We start from the raw sequence: 22,092 nt of genomic DNA on the forward strand, positions 1-22,092 counted from the left end.
CAAATTTTATTATTTACCTCATTATGCTGTCTTTACTAAAAACAAACCTTTGCCCAAACTGTTTGGATATACAAAATGTGTTCTTAGTTCTTTTTATTTGAAAAATTCAGACAAAATTACACAATAGAAAATGACACAATTTATAGCTCTTTAAGGGGGGGGGGTATGGAAATTGGAAACATTTCATAACCTTAGGTGGTTATTTAAGACTGGAAGACATTTAATATTTGAATAATTTTTGCCCAGGGTTTTCTAACCTCAGAATCAGGTTTATTGGCCAAGTGTGTTTGACACACACAAGGAATTTGGTTCCAGCTGTTTGTGACTCTCAAAAGTACAGACATAACACTATACTATGCAAGATAATAAAGACTATACAAGATGATGCAGATGTGACCAAACACACAAAGTAAACAAAAAAGTACTGGAGAGTTGCGCTGAAGCAGCCATCTGCAGTGCCATCTTGAACATTGTCATATGTTCATTCCAAGTGAAACAGGTTTTTGTTCACAATACATAAAAAGACATTGAGAGAACTGACTATCAGTAAGTGGTTTATCCTGGTCAGGTCATGGTGATGCACTAGGAATACACCTTGAATCGGATGCTTGTCCAACATTGAGCCCCGTCTGCACCTGCAGTTTATTCATTCAGTTCTGTAATGCCTGTAGTTTTCTGAACTATGTATATAGTAGAAAATATGACATCCTTTCCTTTTGCTATTTACAAGCTGTGACTTTCCTACTCTGACAAATCTAATAGATCTGTCTAAATAGACACTTTCCATTGTCTACTTATGTGCACACAGTCTTTTGGTGAGTTACTGGCTTTGATTCTTGCTTTAGTATTACATTTGTCAGCCGTGCTGTTTCTCTGGAGGTGCTGATTTTCCTAGTATTTGGTGGAAATGCTGTTTCTTGTTTGGGTTTGGAGGCAGTTGCTGGCTGCCAAAGAAAAAATTCATGCAACAAAGTATTGACAGCATCAGGACATTCCATCATCACCATGTGACTTCCTTCTTCGATGATTTTCAGAAAGCCCAGCAGCAGTATCTGTCAAGACATTGTGTATACTGTTAAGGAATGTTCATAATACCACATAAGATTACAGATTAACCGGCAAATGTTTACCTCTGCCATGTGCTGATCCTCTTGAATTGGCACAAACCTGTCATACATGCCATGTACCAGGAGGATTGGCACGGTGAGTTCAGCATGGTACACCTCGTCACCCTCTGGCCAGTACTGCCCGTTCATCATTGACCGCAGCACAAAAGACGATACATTGAAGGCATTTTTCTCTTTCAGCAGTTTCTTTTCCTTCTGGCCATGATGAGCGAAACCAGCCCTAGGGAAACACACCGTTAGTCCTGAGAATCCGTATACATAATGTGCTAGTGGCTGCTACAACAAACAAAATCTGCAGAGGAAATGGATTATGAAAAAAAGCTCACATGAGGAAGCTCCATGATAGACAGGGTGACAACCAGTTTAGTACACACGATGGCAGATTAAAAACTGAACAGAGGCTGGGTTCTAGGGCTGTAGGTCCACCACCGTTAATCATCACCACTTTGTGTACTTGATCGGGATACTCATGGGCCAGAAAGGTGCAGAAAGACACACTAAATGGAAAAGGAAAAGGAAAAGTCAAATCAGTAGAAAAACTTTCAATGCCAATGTTAAAAATAAGACTCAAGCACTTACCCATATGAATGCCCAATGAGAATATTCCGTCGTCTTGCATATCTCATGAATATGATTCTTACATCATCAGCAAGGGCGTAAAATGTATAGGCAGCTGTGATTTGAGGTGCAGAGCTGGCTCCATGGCCAGCTAGATCTGGTGCAATCACCTCATAACCGAGCTGAGAGAAATAGTCCAGTTGGCTCTCCCAAATATCCATAGAGCCTCCTACTCCATGAATGAAGAACAAGGCCACATCCGAGTGTGTCTCTTTGCACTGGGTGATCTTGCGTTCACAGTCAATTATCACAGTACGTTTGGGTTTGCACCATTTGCATTGTGGCTGCTCTTGTGTTACTACCATGCTGGACTCTACAGCCTGTCCTGAGGCTGTGTTGTTACTGCCCACAACATCCACCTCAATAGCACTCTCTCCATTTTGGCAGCACACCAGTTCTGGGTGAGTTGCTTCATTCATGTTATCAATGAATAACTGTCCGTTGTGATACATAGTGATTTTCCTCTTACAGTTCAGCGTACCCACCTCTCCTGTGTCTGGTTCCTCTATCACAGCTCGCTGAGGGATAATATGACAGATACGTATCACTCTGCCAGGCTTTACCTCCACAAACTCAAAATGGTCTGTAGGCTCAGATGTCTTAATAGGGACCACAATGTTTGAAGACTTCCCAGAAAAACAACAAAGAATTGCATCTACGATACCGGTCAGCATAATGATCACCTGAAACAAAACACACACTGTCAGATATCGGTTATCCATTTCTTATCTAATAACTCTTTCTGTTTTACTCTTTTTAGAGTGGAATCTAGGCACAGTGTTTAGAGTTTAGATTTTCATTATCGCTTTTCATCATTTGTGGTTGGTCCACTGGGGCCCATGTGTTTACTTTAGCAGGTCAACAAAAGTTAACCATCCTAACTCCGTATATTTTCCTTTTTGTTGAAATACTAAGTACTTATTTTAGTGACCAAGTGGGGGGGCACGGTGGCTTAGTGATAAGCACGTTCGCCTCACACCTCCAGGGTCGGGGTTCGATTCCTGCCTCCGCCTTGTGTGTGTAGAGTTTGCATGTTCTCCCTGTGCCTCAGGGGTTTCCTCCGGGTACTCCGGTTTCCTCCCCCGGTCGAAAGACATGCATGGTAGGTTGATTGGCATCTCTGGAAAATTGTCGTGTGTGAGTGTGTGAGTGTGTGAGAGTGTGCGTGCGCCCTGCAATGGGTTGGCACTCCGTCCAGGGTGTATTCTGCCTTGATGCCCGATGACGCCTGAGATAGGCACATGCTCCCCGTGACCCAAGGTAGTTCGGATAAGCGGTAGATGATGAGTTAGTGAGTGAGTGACCAAGTGTTTAATCAAATAAATAAAATCTATTAATCTGCTCCCCTGTCTAGATATTGTGCAGTCATGGGGCAGTACTTGCACTTGAACGCTAATAATAAAAAAAGAAGTGCTATTGGAGGCCCAATAGGGCATTAACCACTCTGTTCCATGCTTGGAGGAGGAGGAGCTGTGGTGTAGTTTAAAAACAAACAAACAAACAAAAAAACCCTAAACCCAAAAGATCTTGTTTTACAGAAAGGGAACAGAATTTTTATTTTTGGTTGTCTAATTTTTTTTTAGTTTAGACTTTTGTGTGGATTTTAAACTGTAGTTAACCTGAAATCTGGCAACCCTGGTAAATGATATTAACTCAAGTGTGCATGCCTATCCCTGGCAATGGGAAGCACACCTGCAATAACAAACATAGATAAACAGAGGGACATCAACTGCCTTTTATAGGGTTACACAAAAATTTACTTCAGCATAAGTCAAGTTAATTTTGTTACTATCACCCGTGGTCATAAACTGGTGCTGCTGCTCATAATATTTTATCATCTAATTAACACATGAATTTCCACAGGAGAATCTTAGTTCTGTATTACTTAAACATGACACTGAAACAATAATTTATGTTCCAGGGGATGTCCCTTTTCCAGAGGAATCAGAATACACACTAAAATAAGATAAACTGATCACTTGGTTATTAGTACAAATGTTTTGAATGACTTAAATGCTTTCTATGATTTATAATCTATTTTCCCTCATGGTAATTAGTCAGGATTCACTAAAATATCTCTCTGGCTTAGTTTCATACCAAGTAAAGATTTAGGTTTAGTGCATAACTTCATTCATGATGAAATGTTATAAATATATCTGAGTTACCCCAGTTGCTTTATATCGTGAGGCTTTTCTAGTGTAGAATAGATGATTTATGTTGGTTGATATATAATAGAACTGTGAAAGTATAGCAACTGAACCTCTAGTCATTAGCTCTGTGTAATAATAGAAATGTTTTCATTACAAGACTACATAAACAAAACCAGCAATATACAAGCAGTATACAATATAGATATATATTTGCATTATTAAATAAACATTTAATGTGAGTATAAAAACAGTAAATGTCCTTGGGTATTAAAGATTTTAGATTTTAAAGATTTTAAAATTTAGGATCAGGATTATATATATATATATATATATATATATATATATATATATATATATATATATATATATATATATATATATATATATAACATTAATTAAATAAAACAATCAGAAATCATACTTCAACTGACATACTTTAACTTACCTAATAAATATCTAAAGCGAAGCATAAACAAGTTGTAAGAACTGTTCTTCATCCGGTTAAAGTGTTGTGGAAAAACATTGCTGATAATCTGCTGCAGGTTAATAATCCAACAGTGTAATCCAACCTGGATCTGTTGTTCTGTGGCAAATTGCAACAAAACTACAGCTGCTTTTCTTCCCTCTGTGAAACATGAATCATGTCTATGGCGATCTGTTTTTTGCCTTTAGACAAATTCTGTGTATTTCTTTTTGGTCTATTGAGTGTAAATCTTCAGATTAAAAAGGGATTACACCTGCAGGCCATCTGCTGCCACAACAAGTAGTTATGGTGCTTCTTGCTTTTACTATTCTCCAGTAACAATAGCGCCCTCTGCTGGGTGATTAACACACTGATCAGATTTGCTGTTGAAACTATCTTTTCAAGCCACGTTAGTTTATAATATATTCTGATAAAGTGTAATTTTATTTTTTGACGGGAATTTTTATTTTTTGTTGTCATTTTTTTGGTTAGATAGTGTGTCTATTATATACAGAACCATTTCTATTACAAGGTACATTACAAAGATATATAAAAAAAAAGAAGAATGTGACTCCTTTTTGGGTGTTACTAAATAATGTATAAATAGTATATACTATATATACTGAGAGTTTATTAGGCCCATGTTTGCTCTCAAAAGAGATTCCATACAATAGTGGAAACATTCTTGAAATTCTGGTTCATGTTGATATGAGTGCATAAATTGTACATTTTCATATTCATTTTCATGCTGTGAATCTCCCATTCTACCACATCCCAAAGTAGGAACACCAAAGAAGATCACTGAACTCATTGTCATGTTCATGTTCAACCAGATTGAGACTTTTGCTTTGTGACAGGGTGCATTGAGACCTCCCATACCAACGCCACCACATGGCCATGAATTCATGATGCTGGTACCAAATTCTGACCTTAGCATCTGTGTCCCTCAACAGAAATCAAGATTCATCAGACCACTGCAGTCTCAGTGTCTGGTTCTTGTCTGACAGGAGTGGAATCTGGTGTGATCTATCTTCTGCTGTAGCTCATCTGTGTCAAGGTTCAATGTGTTTGCATTCTAAGATAATTTCCTGCTTTAAACAATTATAAAGTGGTTATTTGAGGTACTATAATCATTCTGGCAGATGATCTACAACAGCACAAGCTAAGTCTGAACCTTTTCTAAGAGTCAGTTAGGTGCTGTACTAAAATATTCTGGCATTTAGTGAGTTTATTGACTCAATTGCATTGTTAGTCTTCACAAGATCACATTTGCCAGCATCCATAAAACTACCATCGATGATGATACCATGACAGTATTTAACAGAGGGTTTATCAGGTTCTTTTCATTGTTTGCATTTCCTATGAACATTCATTTTTCTTAAAAACAAAAATAAATCTTGTGGCCTGATTGGACCACTACACATAAATCCAGCTCCTGGGAGGGAATCTTTCACCCAGTGAATTTGTTGGCACATTGGTGACTAACAGAAAAAACTAAAAACTTCCTCAAGAATAAACTAAACTGTGACAACCCCACCCCTGAACTTCCTCAGTTTCCTACATGTGTGTCCATCTAACACACAACTTTATATAATGGCCTCAACTCTAATCACATGACATCAACCCCTGATCAACAATCTGTTCAAATCTGCATGAAAGAATTCATGTATATCTTTCTCTTCTAGTTTCGGCTTTCCCCGTTAGGGGTCACCACAATGAATCTGCTACCACCTACTCTAACTGTATCCTCAGCATTATCTAATCTCACACCAATTAACTTCATGTCCTCATTAAACACATCCATATATCTCCTCTTTGGCCTTCTCCTTGACCTCTTACCTGGCAGCTCCATCTCCAACATCCTTCTACCAATATAACCATCTCCCTCCTCTATACATGTCCAAACCATCTCAGTCTAGCCTTTCTGTCCTTGTTCCCAAAGCAGCCAACCTGATCTGCCCGTTCCTAATCCTGTCCATCCTAATCACTCCTAAAGGGAACCTCAACATCCTCACTGCTAGTCTCTAACCCATACAGCAGAGCTTCTCTCACTACTGTCTTGTACACATTTCCTTTGATAAGTTTTCATGTATATAAGTTTCCTAATAGTCATGTACAGTGTTGAATTTTGAATGGATTCTTCCAAATCAGATCTCATGTGTTTATCAGAATGACTGGTTTGGTCTTCGCTCAGGTTCCAGCTCCTCTGTGGTGAAAATGCATGTTTTTAGATGGTCTGAATAAGACTGTTAACCAAATGACAAAATGCATACAAAATATAAATACAAAAATTTGCCATGTTGTATATTTAGCAGAGATTACACAAAAAATATTTACCAATACTGCTACCAAATCTGGTAAAAAATAAATCTAATTTTATTTCAGATGATAACTACTGTATCTGATATTTTCTTTTACGACTAAGCTTAAAATTTTGTTTAACTGAAGCACTTCAGGTTATAAATACATGTATTAAACTCAATCCCAATAATAGAAGAAAAAAATATGTCCTAAAACCTAAAATACTTTAGATTCAATGTTTTCTCTCGCGAAACCCAGGTACCCTAGCAATACGAGAGTTTATTACACATGGTTTAGCCAACACTATTGGCTTGTTCTGCATTGCAAACCTTTAATAATACAACAAACACACAATAGAACTTTGCAGTAAAGAGGGAAAAGGAACATTAAAAGAAAAACTACTGACACCTTAGTCTTTCCTGACATTCCATTTAGCCAGTGGTCTAAACACCATAAACGGGATATATTCTAATTAAAAACGAGGGCCACATGCAGAAACCTCTTTTAACAGACGTTACCTCTTGCATTATTACAAACATATTATTATCTGAATGCATTTTTTTTCCATTCATGTTTATTCGAGCAGGTAAAATGTAGTACTGTAGCTTTGATTAGTGCCTGAAGAACAAGCATAGAACCAAAGCATGGCACTGAACTCCAAAGTATAATAAACCATCTTTACTGTTATCTAAATAGAACCATGATGTGCAGGAAAAAATACCTGATCTGGTTAAGCACATAGGGCTTCCTATCCTCATATTTTTAGTGAATCAATGACAAAAAAATGACAGAAAAGTCCAATTGCCTGAGAATCTACAAAGGGCCTAACTGGATTGATGGCATTAGATATTTGGCCTCACCACTGTTTACACATTGAAGTATTGACCTTAATTTGGTTGATTTCATGGCAGGTAATTTTATCATTTCCAAGATATGATCAATGTGAAAGATCAAAATCTTAACAGTGCGTTCATGCACAATTAGGCACACGCTAAGAAGATACCACATCACTTACACCAATACTCCTACATCTAAATTTGTCCAAAAAAAAAAAAAGGTTTTATTTTCACATGTCATGAAGTGACTTGCCTGTCAGTACAGGGGAAAAAAATCCACAGCTGAGCTACTGGGAATGATTCTTAAGCTGGACTTAAAATTTGCACAAACACACACATCCACGCACAACACTGTGTGATGCAGTCTAAGTTCGCCACACACTGCCAAATTCCTGCATGTTGAAGACTGATGTCTCTTAGTGCCAGCACTCAAGTCTCCCTACCCTACCTGAGCAAATGTCAGTGCACCAGGTCCACAGATTCTGGCAGTGGAAGCTAATAGCGACCCTAAGTGTTTATCACCAGGCTGTAAGGATGCACATTGGGACAGTTTGACAGGAAGCGCTGAATTAAAAACAAAACAAAACCAAACCAAAAACAAAACCACACCATAAAACGGTCTCACTTTTCTCTTTCATTTTTAAAGCCAGTCTCATGTGCAGGTGTCTACAAGAAATGTAGACCATGTGTTATTTTGAAAAGGCTGTCATTTTTGTGCCTGTCCCTGTGCTGTTTTGGTAACAATCCAGTTTAGGAGTCTTCATTCATTTCCTGACTGTCGGTCCGTGCGATTTTGCGTGACGGTGCAGGACTGCCTCCTTCTCCTTGCTCTTGCTCCCGTTCCCGCTTCTTGGCTGCGTTCTGCACACAAACACAATTTATATCATATTTATTATAGAGAAGGTTCTTTATAATTCTCATGTAATTGGCATTGCATCATTTGAGGCCACAGAAAAAAATAAAAATAAAGAAAAATCTTTTCCTGCTAAATTTGCAGAACATTGTCACAACACAGCTTTTCAGATATAGAGAAGATTCATTGCTTCATCAAAACTTGGTGCAAGAATGTGAAATACAGAACATAAATGCTATTTCTTTTCATTAGTGTCAAGCAAAAAATGATCCAAACTGAAAAACAAAACCTTCATTTCATTACACTTCTAGATCTCTTATGGGAAAAGATCTTTAATGGATTGCTAAATGCATATCAGAAAAGAACCACAAGAGCATTTTACCAAACACTACTTTCAAATGCATTTTTATCCAGGAGAGGGAGTTCAGATGAAGAGGAAAAGGACCTGACTGTGTCCTGGACCTCAGCCATTATTGTTCAGGGTACTTCACTATTCAATACACAATATTACGTTAAAGGGAATGCAAGTGTCTTATAGACTCAATTCCCATGTTCTTTGCATCTGTGCGTTAAATGCAATCATGAAGTTCTTTAGAATTACACATTAAACATGAAAAATGTTCATATGACTATAACATCAAACATCAGAACGGGGGAAAAGTGATCTTGACAGTGATATAATTGTTGTTATTTTGACAGTGATATAATTGTTGGTGCCAGACAGGATTTAGTATTTCAATAATTGCTGATCTTCTGGGATTTTCACCCACACAGACTCTAGAGTTTACTCAGAATGGTGCAATAAAGAAAAACATCCAGTGAGCAACAATTCTCTGACAGAAATGACAGAGATTGTGTGCGTGTGTATGTGTGTGTGTGTGTGTGTGTGTGTGTGTGTGTGTATATATATATATATATAATATATATTATATATATATATGTATATATAAATGTAATACCATTTGAGGAATGCTTTTCACATATTTGCAGCATGATGATTGCCTTTATTCAGATGTTTTTTTATTACTTAGTTATAAATAGGCATATTTGTGGAGTCACACTGTTGGCTGCAAACAGAAAATCCTGAAATGGGCTTTTACACATTTATCTTGCTGAATTTCATAACAATAGTGCTGTGCATTAATGCTTACAATTAACTTCTCAAATTGAACGAGGTGACAAATATCAGACGGCTAATTACGCTGAGGGGCGCAATAATGTGCTGCATAACATCACGCTAAAGTAAAAACATTTTGCTTGTTTCATAACAAAATAACAGTAACACCTACAACTACTGCTGATGGAGTGAATATTAAAAGCAGAACTTGAGAACTGTGTGGGAAAGCTAACATATCATAATAAACAAGCAATTCTTATTCCTCTACTGATTATCTTCATTTAGCACAACATTCGAGGGGATGGCTGAGCAGCTCAACGGTTTCTTGTTCATACTCAATGGTTGGTGAATATCTGACATTGTCGGTTATCGAGAACATCTGTTTGTTGTGTGATCGAGGATCGGCTTGTAATCATGGAGACTTATATACCAATGCTCATTGTTAAAGTAAATTTCAGTACGTATCCAAACACATTAAGATGCACATACCTTTTTGTCCCACTGTTGATGGAGGTAGCGCAAAAGAATGTTTGTTTTCTCTGTGACAATAACTGTGGAGAGAGGAGACACGGTTACCAATGCTTGTTTTTCCTCCATATATGCCACAGCCGATCTTATGAACACTTACTCTGCTCTGACGGATATTCTCGTGTTGGCAGATATACTGATGGTCTTCTATTCTGTAACAGATAATAAACCTTAGTTCAATGCAACACACATCTACTGCTCACAGAGATGACTGAAACCACACCGTGTTCACAGGCATTTCACATTTCAAAGCAGTTAAAATGATTACCGATGCTTTGCAGACAGAGTCTGCGTGAAATCTACTGAAGTTGGTCTTGTTGTAGACAGGGAGACCTTTCAGGAAATCCGCCTGGGAATAACAGAATTGTTAAAATAGAATTTCTTTTTTACAATTCAGAGATTCAATATGTAAGAATGGTAGAAATATTAGACATATTTTCCTTAGTCTCACTTGAGAGGAAGAAAACACCGTATTAACGGGATTGTCTGACTTACACAACAGCCAACATCATTCAAGATATACCACACCCACCTCTGATTCTAAACAAATTTAAGAATTGATTTTCAAAAAAACCGAGAGGAATTCTCACTGCCACCTTCACATACACCTGTCAACTTTAATAAGGATGATATTGTGCTCGAGGAGATGCCACATGTTTTTAGTAGTTATGCCATACACGTTGGAGCTGTGTCTGACCTTCAACAATGGAGACAGTGACAAGGTCATTACAGCGAGACTTCTGAATAGTAGGATTATATCTAAATGGTTAGATTTAGTTAAATATAACCAAGAGATTGTTGCAAAAGCTAATATACTGTATGAAGATAGACCAGCAAAAAAACAACCTGACTAAATGTGTTTGTTCCTAATAAGCCACTTCAGTAAAACAATACGTCCTAGAGGGAATTTAATTAGACAAACAAAAAACTAGTACAGGAAGAATCATCAAAACAATGTTTTACTGGATGTGAAGATTATTTAAATTTATAATTTCCCTAAACTATTTTTGTCTTTTCTTTATCCCCAACTCCTATCAGTCTGATGTCTGTAAAACTAAGCAACAGATTCAAAAAGCTCTGAAACACCAATTTTGATTTCATGGCCATTTTTCCATTGTGGATAATTACTGCGATTGTATCTATTACAGATTAACAATAAATTAAAGAGAACTCAGATTCCTCTACTGCCCATTTACGAAATGTTAATGCAAAGATGAGCAAGACACCAAGTAACATCTAATGTAAACTGCAGTGTTTTTTAAAAACAATCCCTCTGGTTCTGACTCCTCATTTTTTTCAGTCAGGGCTGGTGACAAAAGCTGGTTTGCCTGTTTAGGAGCAGCCTGGGCGTTTCCAATCCAGATATTGACCTGATCACAACTGATAACTAACGCTGATATGTGATATCTAGTGTCACCTTATAAAGAAACCTTGTTACGAATTACAGAAATGTTAAGGAGCGCATTATCTTCTTGCTGACCTGCTAGATATAAACACCAGGGAGTGAAGCAGAATGAGTCGACTTGACAGAAAGGTAGCAGCTGACTTAGATACTAGGTTAACAGTTACACTGTTAATATAACAACCTGCGATTTAAATGTCGATTACTGTCAGAATTATTTACCAAATCCATATTAACTGTTCTAGGTGATGTTTTGTAGTTAATCAAAACATGAAACACCAAAATGGCTAACCCTAGTAACATTAGCTAGTTAGCGATAATACGCAGCTCTACAATACAGTTCTAGATCAGGCAATTAATACATGTCATGTTTAAACAATTAAAACACTAAACAATAGACTATTCACTTACTTTGTCCATCGTGATATTGTAAATTAAATCCAAGAGTGCTGCCTTGGAAACCCACACTACTAGCCGTTATGCTAGCAAAGCAGGATTACACGGCTAGCTTAGGTAGCTAGCTCAGATAACCACAGGGCCAAACTAATTTTATGCCGATAAATGACCAACCGGCTAGCATTCAGACAGGCGAGTCTTTCTGCTCTGTCTATTAAACTCACAGTGAAGTAACGATACAAAATCCACGCTTTGAGAAAACAGCAGTCTAACAACAAAGATTACATGTACGTGTGACTAGCCGATGGACTGCGCCTATGGGTGTTGGGTTGCCAGGTTTACAAAATATACCCAGATGTGCCGGCTCATTTTAGGGAAAAGTACCAAAATCGATAAAAGTCGCCAAATGACTTGTGCGCATGCATTAATTCATGATCATTAAACTGCACGTTAAAAAAAATCTATTTATCATTAGTCTTATATTATATATAAGCTTCGGAACCATGACGATGTGTATGAATTATTATAAAAACATATTAGAACAAGTACATTTATATGAACCTAGTGGTCATGTTCCTGCCGGAACTACTTTCCGAGTTATGTAAGGATTGTATTTCACTATATAACAGTGTGCTATATCACTTATAGAGCAGCAATGTGCAATTATAAGGTTTCATTTATTCATGAGAAACGCATTTTAATAGTTTACAGTTACAGGATAAATGTTGTGAAACATCCAAGAGAGAAGTTTCTGTTCTTACTTATAGCTCTGTTCATTCTCTCAAAAGTCTCTCAGCTATTATAACATTTTTATTTATTTGTTATTAGTCTTATTATGTAGATTATGTGTAACTTCTGCCATATAATTTCCTTTGAATAAGAAGGTTCATATAGACACAATTAGACGCATTAGAATAAGCACATTTCTATAAAGCTTATTATTTATGTTATAGTTGTTATAACTACTGCTAGTGCCATGCTGTCTCATTATTTATGTTTGTATCTCCTCTGCTATATGACATTTAAATGTACAAGACCATTATTTTAATGCTTATGTATCTCCCTTGGAAAAATTTTTTAAGGTGTGACACCAGTATTGTGAATCATGTCTGTCACCAGTAATATCACTGTTAAAACAACTCAGAACCATACTGGCAAACTGTAAATTTAAAACTGTTTATTATTCCATTTCAGGTCTTACAAAAATATGACAAAAATAAATGAACAGAAATAAATAAAACCATTTTCTATGAACATTTTTTTTTTGAAAATGAAAGAAACTTTACAGTGGTGTATTGGAAGTGCATGTTAATTTGTGAGGTTGCCTTCAGAGAAGGAATTCTACACACTTGAGTACTACCAGGCTTTTGTTTTTTTCACTGTCTGTAACCGCACATATCTGCTTCTGAGTGGCAATTTCTTAAAAGTATAAATCAAAAATAAATAGCCCATTAATTATTCACAGTAGGGTTGAACATAAACCACGGTCACATATAAGGTTTTCTTTTATAGATTAGTAAAAAATAAATGTCTGATCTTATTAAATAACCTTAACTGATGATTAACTGGTGATGACATTAACTGCTGGACAGATATGACAGAGACCTTGCAGCATCCATGTTTCTCTTCAGTTAAACTAAGACATAAAACTCATTGTCTTTGCCATAAATACACAGTAACACTCAAGATAATAGGGTAGGAATTATAGCTTATTAGTTCATATTTGTAGAACATAGACATCGTGCCTTAGTGTAAGCCACATCACACAGGGTTTCATTTCTCTTTACACAGAGTAAATTCTTTTTGCACAATGGAGTAAGAGTCTTTTTCTGTCAAGGAAATATTGTTATTAATAAGTAATGAAACTGAAATGAAAATCTATTTATACCACAGTTATATCTACCTGGTCCAGAAATATTACATGTGTTGCTCTAATACTCCAGAGGTTTCTTTATTCTGAGATCCAAATTTGCACATTTTCCACATGATAAATTTGAGAATTATAATAAGCAATGCTTTATAACACTTTTTATTTAAATAGTTTAAAATATGCAGTTGATTATGAAATGTCATTTTGTATCATTTTTAATGTCATTTTATTTCTTAAACACTTCTTCTTGCATTAAATACTGCCAAATTAATGTCAATATTAAATCTAAATAGCTAGATATATATATAAAGCTGTTCTCTATTAACAATCTTATATATGTAGTATAAGATAAAACTATAGCCTTATTATCTTATACTACATATATAAGATCGTTAATAGGGAATAGCATTGTCATTAATAGGTGACTAACATGTAAATTTTTATTATACTAGAACACAGATGCAATATTCAGAAAAAACTCCAACTGTATTTTTTGAATTGTGCAGAATTTAGGGGATGATTATTATTCATAACACAACAAATCTCACAAAAATGTACATTTTCTATTTAAGACCCAATGGAAGCACAGAGCTAATTCAAAAGGTTTGGATAGGGCTTAACAGTTGGGTTGTATGAACAACATTAAACATAAAAGTTAACATCTCATTTCACCAGTTACAATGTCTTGTTAAAATCCTACTTTTGACGTTACTCGACATTCAGGACGTAAAACTTCAGATCTGGATGAGTAAGGATTATTGTTCAGTTTGACATATTATTGCAACAGTTATTTGAGCCAACTCTGTCAACAAAATTAGGAAATAAGTGCATAGTTCCTGTTACCTATCACATTACTATAATACTATGTAATCAAATCACAAGTACTTCACTGATATTAAACAGAATTGCTTTAGTTCAAATCCACTGTTGGGCATCTCAAGACAATTGTTTAATTATTAGCTTATCATTCCTCTCACATCGTCTGTTGTTCATCTTGTATTTTGGGTAATGCTAAGAAAAAATAAACAAAACAAAAACAAACAAACAAACAAACAAAAAATACTGTGCAAATTGCTTGCCTTTCTATTTTAGGATCATCTTCATTTCACTTATTTTAATTCATTTGCAGTTAAGCCAATGCACAGACTGCTAAAATCCAACTACAGGCTACATTTAAAGCTAATTGTGTTAATGTGATTAATAAAAGGAATTTATACTGCATTAAAGGATCAGTATTCACCTTCTGTGCCCAGTCTCAATTTCCACTTCCTGTGTCCAGCAATGAAACAATGTAGAAATGATGTATTCTTCCATATTCCTTCAAATGGTCATCAGAGCTGCTAGGATATTTTTGCAAACTAAATGTATCTTCTGGTAAAATATTCCAAGCAGTTATGGCTTTACAAAGAAACTGTATCAATGCACAAAAGTGTTTCTGCTAGTTGCTTTGGCAAGTAATGAAGTCAGAATTATAAAAATAAACAAGGTAGGAATGAATAGGCAAATAAACACGTTAGACCAAGTTAGATAAAGCACCGAGATGTTCAGAAACCAGATGGGTTAATAATGCTTCTGTAGTGCATTGCAATGAAAACAATAATTAAGCATTTGCATACATTATGAGGCAAGCTGGTGTTCTCCTATTCTTAGCAAAGTCTTTCCCTCCCACCAGCAGTAGGATTTAGTGCAAAATGTTCTCTGAGGCTGCAACTAGTATGAACTGTGGAAATGGAAATGCTACGCATTACTACACTTCCTCACAGAATCCCCTTTGCCTGGATTTTTATGATGGTCCAGCAGGCTTTTGAGTAGCAAATCAAGGGAATGTCTTCTCCACAATTCAAAACTCTCTCCACTAAACCAGTGTAAGAACTGAAAAAAGTGATTTTTTTTTCAAATGCTACCCTCTAGGTTAATTATATAAAAGATGCACAGGAGGACTCGCACACAATTTTTTTTTTAAATGTAGTACCATGATAGTCTTGATCGCCAGCATTTTCTATATTTTTTTTAGGGTATGCTAACAATGGAGGGAAAGCCTGTCCAAGCGGCTATCTGCACTTCAGCAATAAGAGGCTGTATTTTGAAAAAGCCACCATACTTCCATCCATACACTATACTCTCACGTTCACAATTTGCCCTTGCCACACTTGTCTCAAGTTTTCAGGCAGTCCTGCAAACTTTCATAATGACTCCAGACTCCTGTTCTTCACAAACCTGTGTATCTGTCATTCTAAACAGAGATATTGCATTTTCTTCCATTTGAATCTACATGTTCTAGTGATGCAGGAATTTCTATAACTTGCAGGTTTACAGCACCTCCTTATTCATGAAATACTGCTGCAATTGCTAATCTAAACCAGCTGCTTTAAGTACAAAAAATTTCAGGAATAGAAACACTCACAGTTCAAACTGAATGTTCAGACTATCAAGCTGTGGTGTTATTTTTTGAAGGTCTCAGTGTATGATATAAAACTGATGGTAAAATATTTTTAAATGAAGGGTGCTTAAAATGCTTACAATTCTTAGACCATGATAACTTGATAAACTGTACTATTCTTTTTGGGGATATCATTTTCAAAACATATTAGAAATGCTTCTCATGCATTCCTGTATGTGTTGTAGACAAAAGGCATTGTGTGTGTACGTAGGGGGAGTCATCTTTGAAAAGCCTATGTTCCTCAGAAAAAAAGGCTCAGTCCTTCACTGTGCTTAAGGACACTGAGAGGACCGTCTGTATCCATTTTCTACAGTAGGTGTTTTTTTATTGGATTTAGATTTTAGGGACTGAGGAATCTGAGTCTAATGAGTGTCCATTCTCCTGTTCCTCTTCCCCTGTTGTTGGGAATTCGTCTGACACATCATTGAGATCAGACTTTGTTAGCGGTTTCTCCATTGGCTGCACCCCCTCCCCTGGTTTTGTGACTTGAGCCCCATTTATACATGCCCCACCATCCGATTTGCCAAAATTAAACAGTTTCCCAGGATTAAAGGACTTGCTGGGGGACTGTGATCTCTCCTGTCCAAGTGCAGCCATGCTGGTATTGGCTGAAGCTGAAGCGGCTGCCGCCGCTTCCTTTTTGTTTTCTGGAGACTTGAGGAACTTGAAGCTAAGGAAGCCCGGGAGCTTTGGTTCACTCCCTGTTGGTGACTGTGGCGAACGGGCTGTGCCAGATGAAAACTTGCTCTGCAGCGGGATGATCTGTTTGAATTTCATTACGTTATTGTTGGCCAGCAGTGAGCTGGGTCTCTTCGGTTTGTCGCTTACAGTTCCTCCACCTCCTCCTCCCGATCTGGATTTGCCTCCTTGGCTCTTTTCATGATGGTGGTCGCTTCCAGATGCGTCAGGCCTCCCATCATCCCGTTCACGCCGGGCCTGGTACTCAGCTTGCCGTTGTCGTTCTTCCTCTTCTCTTTTTCTCCTCTGCTGTTGCTGGAAGTGCTGCTGTGCTTGGCGCTCATGCTTCTGGCAGGGTCCAAAAAACACATGCATTACACACCAGCAGGAGAAAAGAAAAATACGTTTGAAGCCTGCTAATTAATGAGATCTACCTTGAATGCCTCTCTGCGCTGAAACTCCAGTTTGGCCATTTCTTCTCTTACCCAACTGGGGATGTCAGGAATTGCCACATGTATTACATATTTCAGTAGGACAGCAAAGTGCTACAAAGTGAAGAAAATATTTAATTAAGCATAGCATAGACTATTGGAAAATACAAGAAATCACCATGGAACAGTTCAGCATGTGAATGTGTGGTGAGTGTGTGTACCTCTAAAATCACGATTGAGATAATGGCCATCTCAGGGCTCAGCCAAGGAAAAAGCCTCTGTAGCTGCCCACATTGACCAATCAAGTAACAGTTCACAATGATTGCTATCAGGCCCATTGCCTCCATCAGTGTCTGTGTGACAAAAGATACAATCATGCCATCATCTTTCAACATTCTATAAAAGAAAATGTATAAAGCTCATGTATTTGGATGATGGTGATGTCATTCTAACCTGCCAGTGTCCAATGCTTTCCACTCTCATGCCAAATGGCCTTTGGAGGCTTGTGCAGAGCTTGAAGGCATCACTGCGGATCTCAATGATATTGTTAATGAGGGCACACATGGCTGCCAGTGGGAAGGCAGAGGAAAAGAGCACCACGTAGCCAAACTGAATAAACATTTCCTGGTAATCCTGAAATGTGTCCTGGAAGTAGAAAGAGTTTATTTGATCATACTATTTACTTGAATACACACCAAGGATATGGATGCTAACTGAGATGTTATATGCAGATCAATATTTTATATGCAAATGTGCATATACAGTATGTATATTAAAACACAATTCTTCACAATATAGAAAAACACAATATGTACAAACATAGTATGTAACAATAGCTGTTCTATTACACGTTATGTTCCAGTTCCTAAGCCATAACTGTTGCTTAATCACTTTTATTTGTTAAAGGGATTATTAGGACTGATTGCAATTGCTCATTCGATTGCAGAATCATGTTTTCATATAAATATATGTATTCTCAATTAGGTTCTCTATTCTCTAAATTCTACATGGTAATGAATATTAATTATGTTTCTAAGACTTAGGAAGTATTAAAAAAATATGAAGACTTGAAATGAAATATTTTAAATATTTCTAACCGTGCTATGGAATAATATTTCCTTTAGAATATTTGCCAGATTTAATACATTAGCAAAGAATCGTACATTATCATAGTCCGTCATGGTTCATTGTTTATTATCCAGCAGACTATGTTGTAAAATGTTGTGCTATGCATTTTTACTGTTTAGTTATACATGGGTGTGTGTTATTACACTACTGGTATGATTAAATCTGTGACAAGTCAACACACAAAATAATTTGCTAATCCTTGTCTTTATGTGGGCATATGTGTATTACCACATATGTTTGCATGCAGCTCTCGATTTCAGCTTGGGTGAGTGTTGTGGTCTCTTGTTCCTCTGGGGGATCCATCCATGACTCTCTCCTGCTCTTACTGTCAGCCCTCTCTAGACTCCGGCCTCTCTTCCGCAGCTTTGGTGGCACACTGCTCTCAGACCCAGCCGACTCTGCGACTTGTTCCTTTGTCTCTGAGATGACACTGTCGTCGTCATCATCGCACATCTCAAAGACCAAAGCTGGGTCCATGCCTTTCTCCACCATGGTGGGGCTCCCTTCCTCTAGGAAGCTGTCCTCTATGGGACTGACGCAACCAATAGACTTGCGATCCACCTTCTCAATAAAGCTGACTTTGCGCAGTTTGAGTCCACAATCAATGGCATTCTCCTCTTCTGTCTCCTCTGCACTGTTTCTGGCTCCAGCTTCATCCTCAAGTTCCTCATCTGGGACACCACAGCCTCCGTTCAAACACTTGCGCTCATGGCGCTCTTGCTGGCCCAGAACGCCTTGTTGGTTTCCCTGCAGGCCTTGCCCAGGGATGCTGGGTTTGCTGGGGGACATGTGCGCCCTTCCAACTGCCAGACGTCCATACTTTATTAATGCTGACACTAGCAGGTCCCACACAGCACGCAAAGTCAGCTCTCCCAGGCGGTGGCGCTCGTACAAGTACGGCTGCAGCACTTCCTTCAAATTCTGCATGAACTGGCGGATTATCAGCAGTGTTGCCAGCATCTATAAGATTATATATAATATATATAATATATGCATAAAATAGATTATATAATATTGCCACAGAAATAATTTATCTTGCCTGTGAAGTGTTATTAATTGCTACATGTGTCTTGATGAATTGTACTTTATCTTATATCAAAATAACAACATATATGTACCAGTAAGTGTTACTTCAAACTGACAATCCACATACAAATCTAAATCATTCTGGCTGAGGTATTTCTGACCAGGTGCATTCGAAAATGCCCAAGTGAATTACAAGATAAGAGAAAACAAAACAATGAGTCATCATATTACATTTTACAGTCTGAGGTGTGGGCCTACCTGGCAAAGAAGAAGAGATTATAATGCCTGTATTGTTTTTCACACGGCTAAAATTACTTTACATTACAGCAACAATTAATGGGGAGTGGAAACTAAGTGTTTAGAACACAGGCCTTTTTAATTGGATGGTTGAGTGCTCAAATCCTACCACTGCCAAACTGCTCCTTGAGCAAAGCCCAAACTGCTTGTTGTATAAAATAGGACATATATAAATTGCTCTGGCGTCTGACAAATGCTGTCAATGTAACAATTAAAAGGATTGTCTGACTTTTTTTTATCTAACCTTACACAGACATACACACCTTAAAAGTACAGAGCATTATAATCCTTATTCCACATAAATACTCAATCACTCAAGCGTTTGTGACAAATCAAATTTGAAGCACTGATGATTTCATATTCTCTCTGTTGCCAGCATAAGCGTGGAACATGATGATGGCTCTACTAGTTCATCACATCTACCATTGCTACTCAAGTTCAGACTTTTTTTTGAGACAAGTAGAGCAAACATTATCCCACTACCATACACTTCTATTAGGAGACATGTCATACTGTTCCTGAGTTACAGCACCAGAGGAAGAAGAACTCCAGAAAACAGTTTGGAGGAACTGAAAGACAGATGGCAACATAGCGAGTGAGACAGCTGTACTGAGAAGGAAAGCTGTGGGAAGACGCATGATTGAGGATTTCCCAACAAGAGACGCATATCACCCTGAGCAATAGCAATCCAAATGCTGTAAGCAGTCATAAATGCACATCTATCCATATGACTGGGGTAGCATCTTTACAGCAATCTTTTACATCTGCCTGGGAACTGAATTGCTTATACCTTAGACTGATACCTTACCTCCTTTAGACGCTCCATGTCTTTGAGGTAGAATCCAATGTAGAAAAGGCTGAGATATGAATTTACAAACTGAAACTGCAAGAAAGAGGTTAAAATATACTAAACATAGAGCATCTTAACAGATAGTAGGGGTGGCACGGTTCACAAAACCCACAGTTCGGTTCGGATCACGGTTTTAGGGTCACGGTTTTCGGTTCTGTACGGTTCTTGTTGTTATTTTTTCTTTTAATCTTCAACACTCCAGAAATTTCCTTCAGCATTTGATATATAGCTTATTAGCTTAATTATCCACAATTTAGGATACAGTATTAACATTTTTGCAATGTAATCATGCACTAACTGAATTTGACTTGACTTTAAGCACATTATTGGGACCATCTCGGAGTAAAAGCTAAGTGAGATTTTGATAGAGCAAGAGAGAAGACATTGATGATGACATGCTTTCCATTTATTTGGCAAAAAAAAGGAGAATGTGTATTGTTATCTCTACAGGAACTTGTGCCTTTTTAGCACACAAAGACTGAAATTAACTTGCATTCATCAAACTGCCAACTTCAGTGTAGCTCTTACAAAAAAAAATGTAAAGAAAAAGAGAGGAACTCTTACAAGCTCTGTCTTTTAAACAAGTCAAAATATTTTAAACATAAATATATAATATAATGTAGTAACATAATATAATGAGGCTATAACAATAGCAAAGGCCATAATCATAAAGTCAAGCATAAGTTTAACATCTTAACCCAACTGTCATATTAGAAGTGTTGCCATTAGCATATTGAATGCATTTTGCACAATGCTTGCACACGCTCGCAGTTCTATCTACTGTTTTATTTCTGTTGTCATCGTAAGTAACATGAAATCCAAAATGTTCCCACACACCAGATTTGAGCGATGCGGGCGCATCCGCTAACTCCGGGCAGCCTTCATTATCTCCTCCACTTGCCATTTCTGCAGCACTCCTTACTCAACTTTTACTGTCTATATGTAAGTTCATGCGAAACCGTCTGAGGCGAAACTGAGCACGGGGCTACATTGCGCATCCGTCGAACCATGCGAAGCACACACGGACCGAACCGAGACAAGCGAACCGAACGGTTCAGGTGTTTTTTCATGTACCGTGCCACCCCTAACAGATGGTATATCACATTTGTCTTCAGTTTATATATTTCTTCATTATAATAATTTGTGAGGAATCTGGTGCCCTGGAGCAGCATTAAGGCCTGCAAACAGCAGCTGGTATTTTATCTCTTTATCAAATCATCAATAGGGGCTTAACTGCTGAGGTATCTTTGACATCACACCTGCATTATACACTATTCATTTACATTACTAGGAATAGCTGTACACCTGCACATTTATGCAGTTATTTAATCAGCGATTCATGACAGCAGAGCACTGCATAAATTCATGCAGATACAGTGACAAGAGCTTCAGTTACTTCAAACATCAAATCAAATAAAAAAGTGTGACTTCTGTGACTTTTATTATAGTGGCATGTTTGCTGGTGCAAGGTAAGACTGGTTAGTTTCAGAAACAGCTAATTTCATGGGAGTTTCACCATACAGGACAATTGAAGACTGGATGTTTTTTCCATAATCTTCAGCTGTTTGTTATCAGTAAGCT

The 22,092-nt window shown here is 37.4% G+C and overlaps 3 protein-coding genes across 4 annotated transcripts in view; all 3 read right to left on the minus strand.

The window, feature by feature from the left end:
• Positions 1-29: 29 nt before the first annotated feature.
• abhd8b (abhydrolase domain containing 8b) lies at positions 30-2,420 on the minus strand. The gene is made up of 4 exons (XM_027170046.2): positions 1,707-2,420; positions 1,454-1,624; positions 1,131-1,347; positions 30-1,052 (listed from the first exon to the last, which is right to left on the minus strand). Exons 1-4 carry the CDS (start codon positions 2,417-2,419, stop codon positions 795-797), a joined length of 1,359 nt encoding a protein of 452 aa, XP_027025847.1. The 5' UTR covers position 2,420; the 3' UTR covers positions 30-794.
• Positions 2,421-6,711: 4,291 nt separating this feature from the next.
• Positions 6,712-12,142, minus strand: dda1 (DET1 and DDB1 associated 1). Its single transcript, XM_027170101.2, has 5 exons — positions 11,807-12,142; positions 10,262-10,342; positions 10,094-10,145; positions 9,955-10,016; positions 6,712-8,356 (listed from the first exon to the last, which is right to left on the minus strand). The coding sequence occupies exons 1-5, from the start codon at positions 11,813-11,815 to the stop codon at positions 8,246-8,248; spliced, it is 315 nt and encodes a 104-aa protein (XP_027025902.1). The 5' UTR covers positions 11,816-12,142; the 3' UTR covers positions 6,712-8,245.
• An 809-nt stretch (positions 12,143-12,951) lies between these two features.
• Positions 12,952-22,092, minus strand: part of ano8b (anoctamin 8b) — a 31,178-nt gene continuing 22,037 nt past the window's right edge. For both annotated transcript variants that reach the window (XM_027169948.2, XM_027169947.2), the window contains 6 exons: positions 20,470-20,544; positions 18,567-19,298; positions 17,664-17,855; positions 17,432-17,563; positions 17,214-17,324; positions 12,952-17,127 (listed from right to left, as the gene is read on the minus strand). In XM_027169948.2, coding sequence (XP_027025749.1) covers positions 16,435-17,127; positions 17,214-17,324; positions 17,432-17,563; positions 17,664-17,855; positions 18,567-19,298; positions 20,470-20,544 — 1,935 coding nt within the window. In that variant the 3' untranslated portion in view covers positions 12,952-16,434. The remainder of the gene's footprint in view (positions 17,128-17,213; positions 17,325-17,431; positions 17,564-17,663; positions 17,856-18,566; positions 19,299-20,469; positions 20,545-22,092) is intronic.

Source organism: Tachysurus fulvidraco, chromosome 2, assembly GCF_022655615.1.
Source record: "Tachysurus fulvidraco isolate hzauxx_2018 chromosome 2, HZAU_PFXX_2.0, whole genome shotgun sequence".
Taxonomy (NCBI): Eukaryota; Metazoa; Chordata; class Actinopteri; order Siluriformes; family Bagridae; genus Tachysurus; species Tachysurus fulvidraco.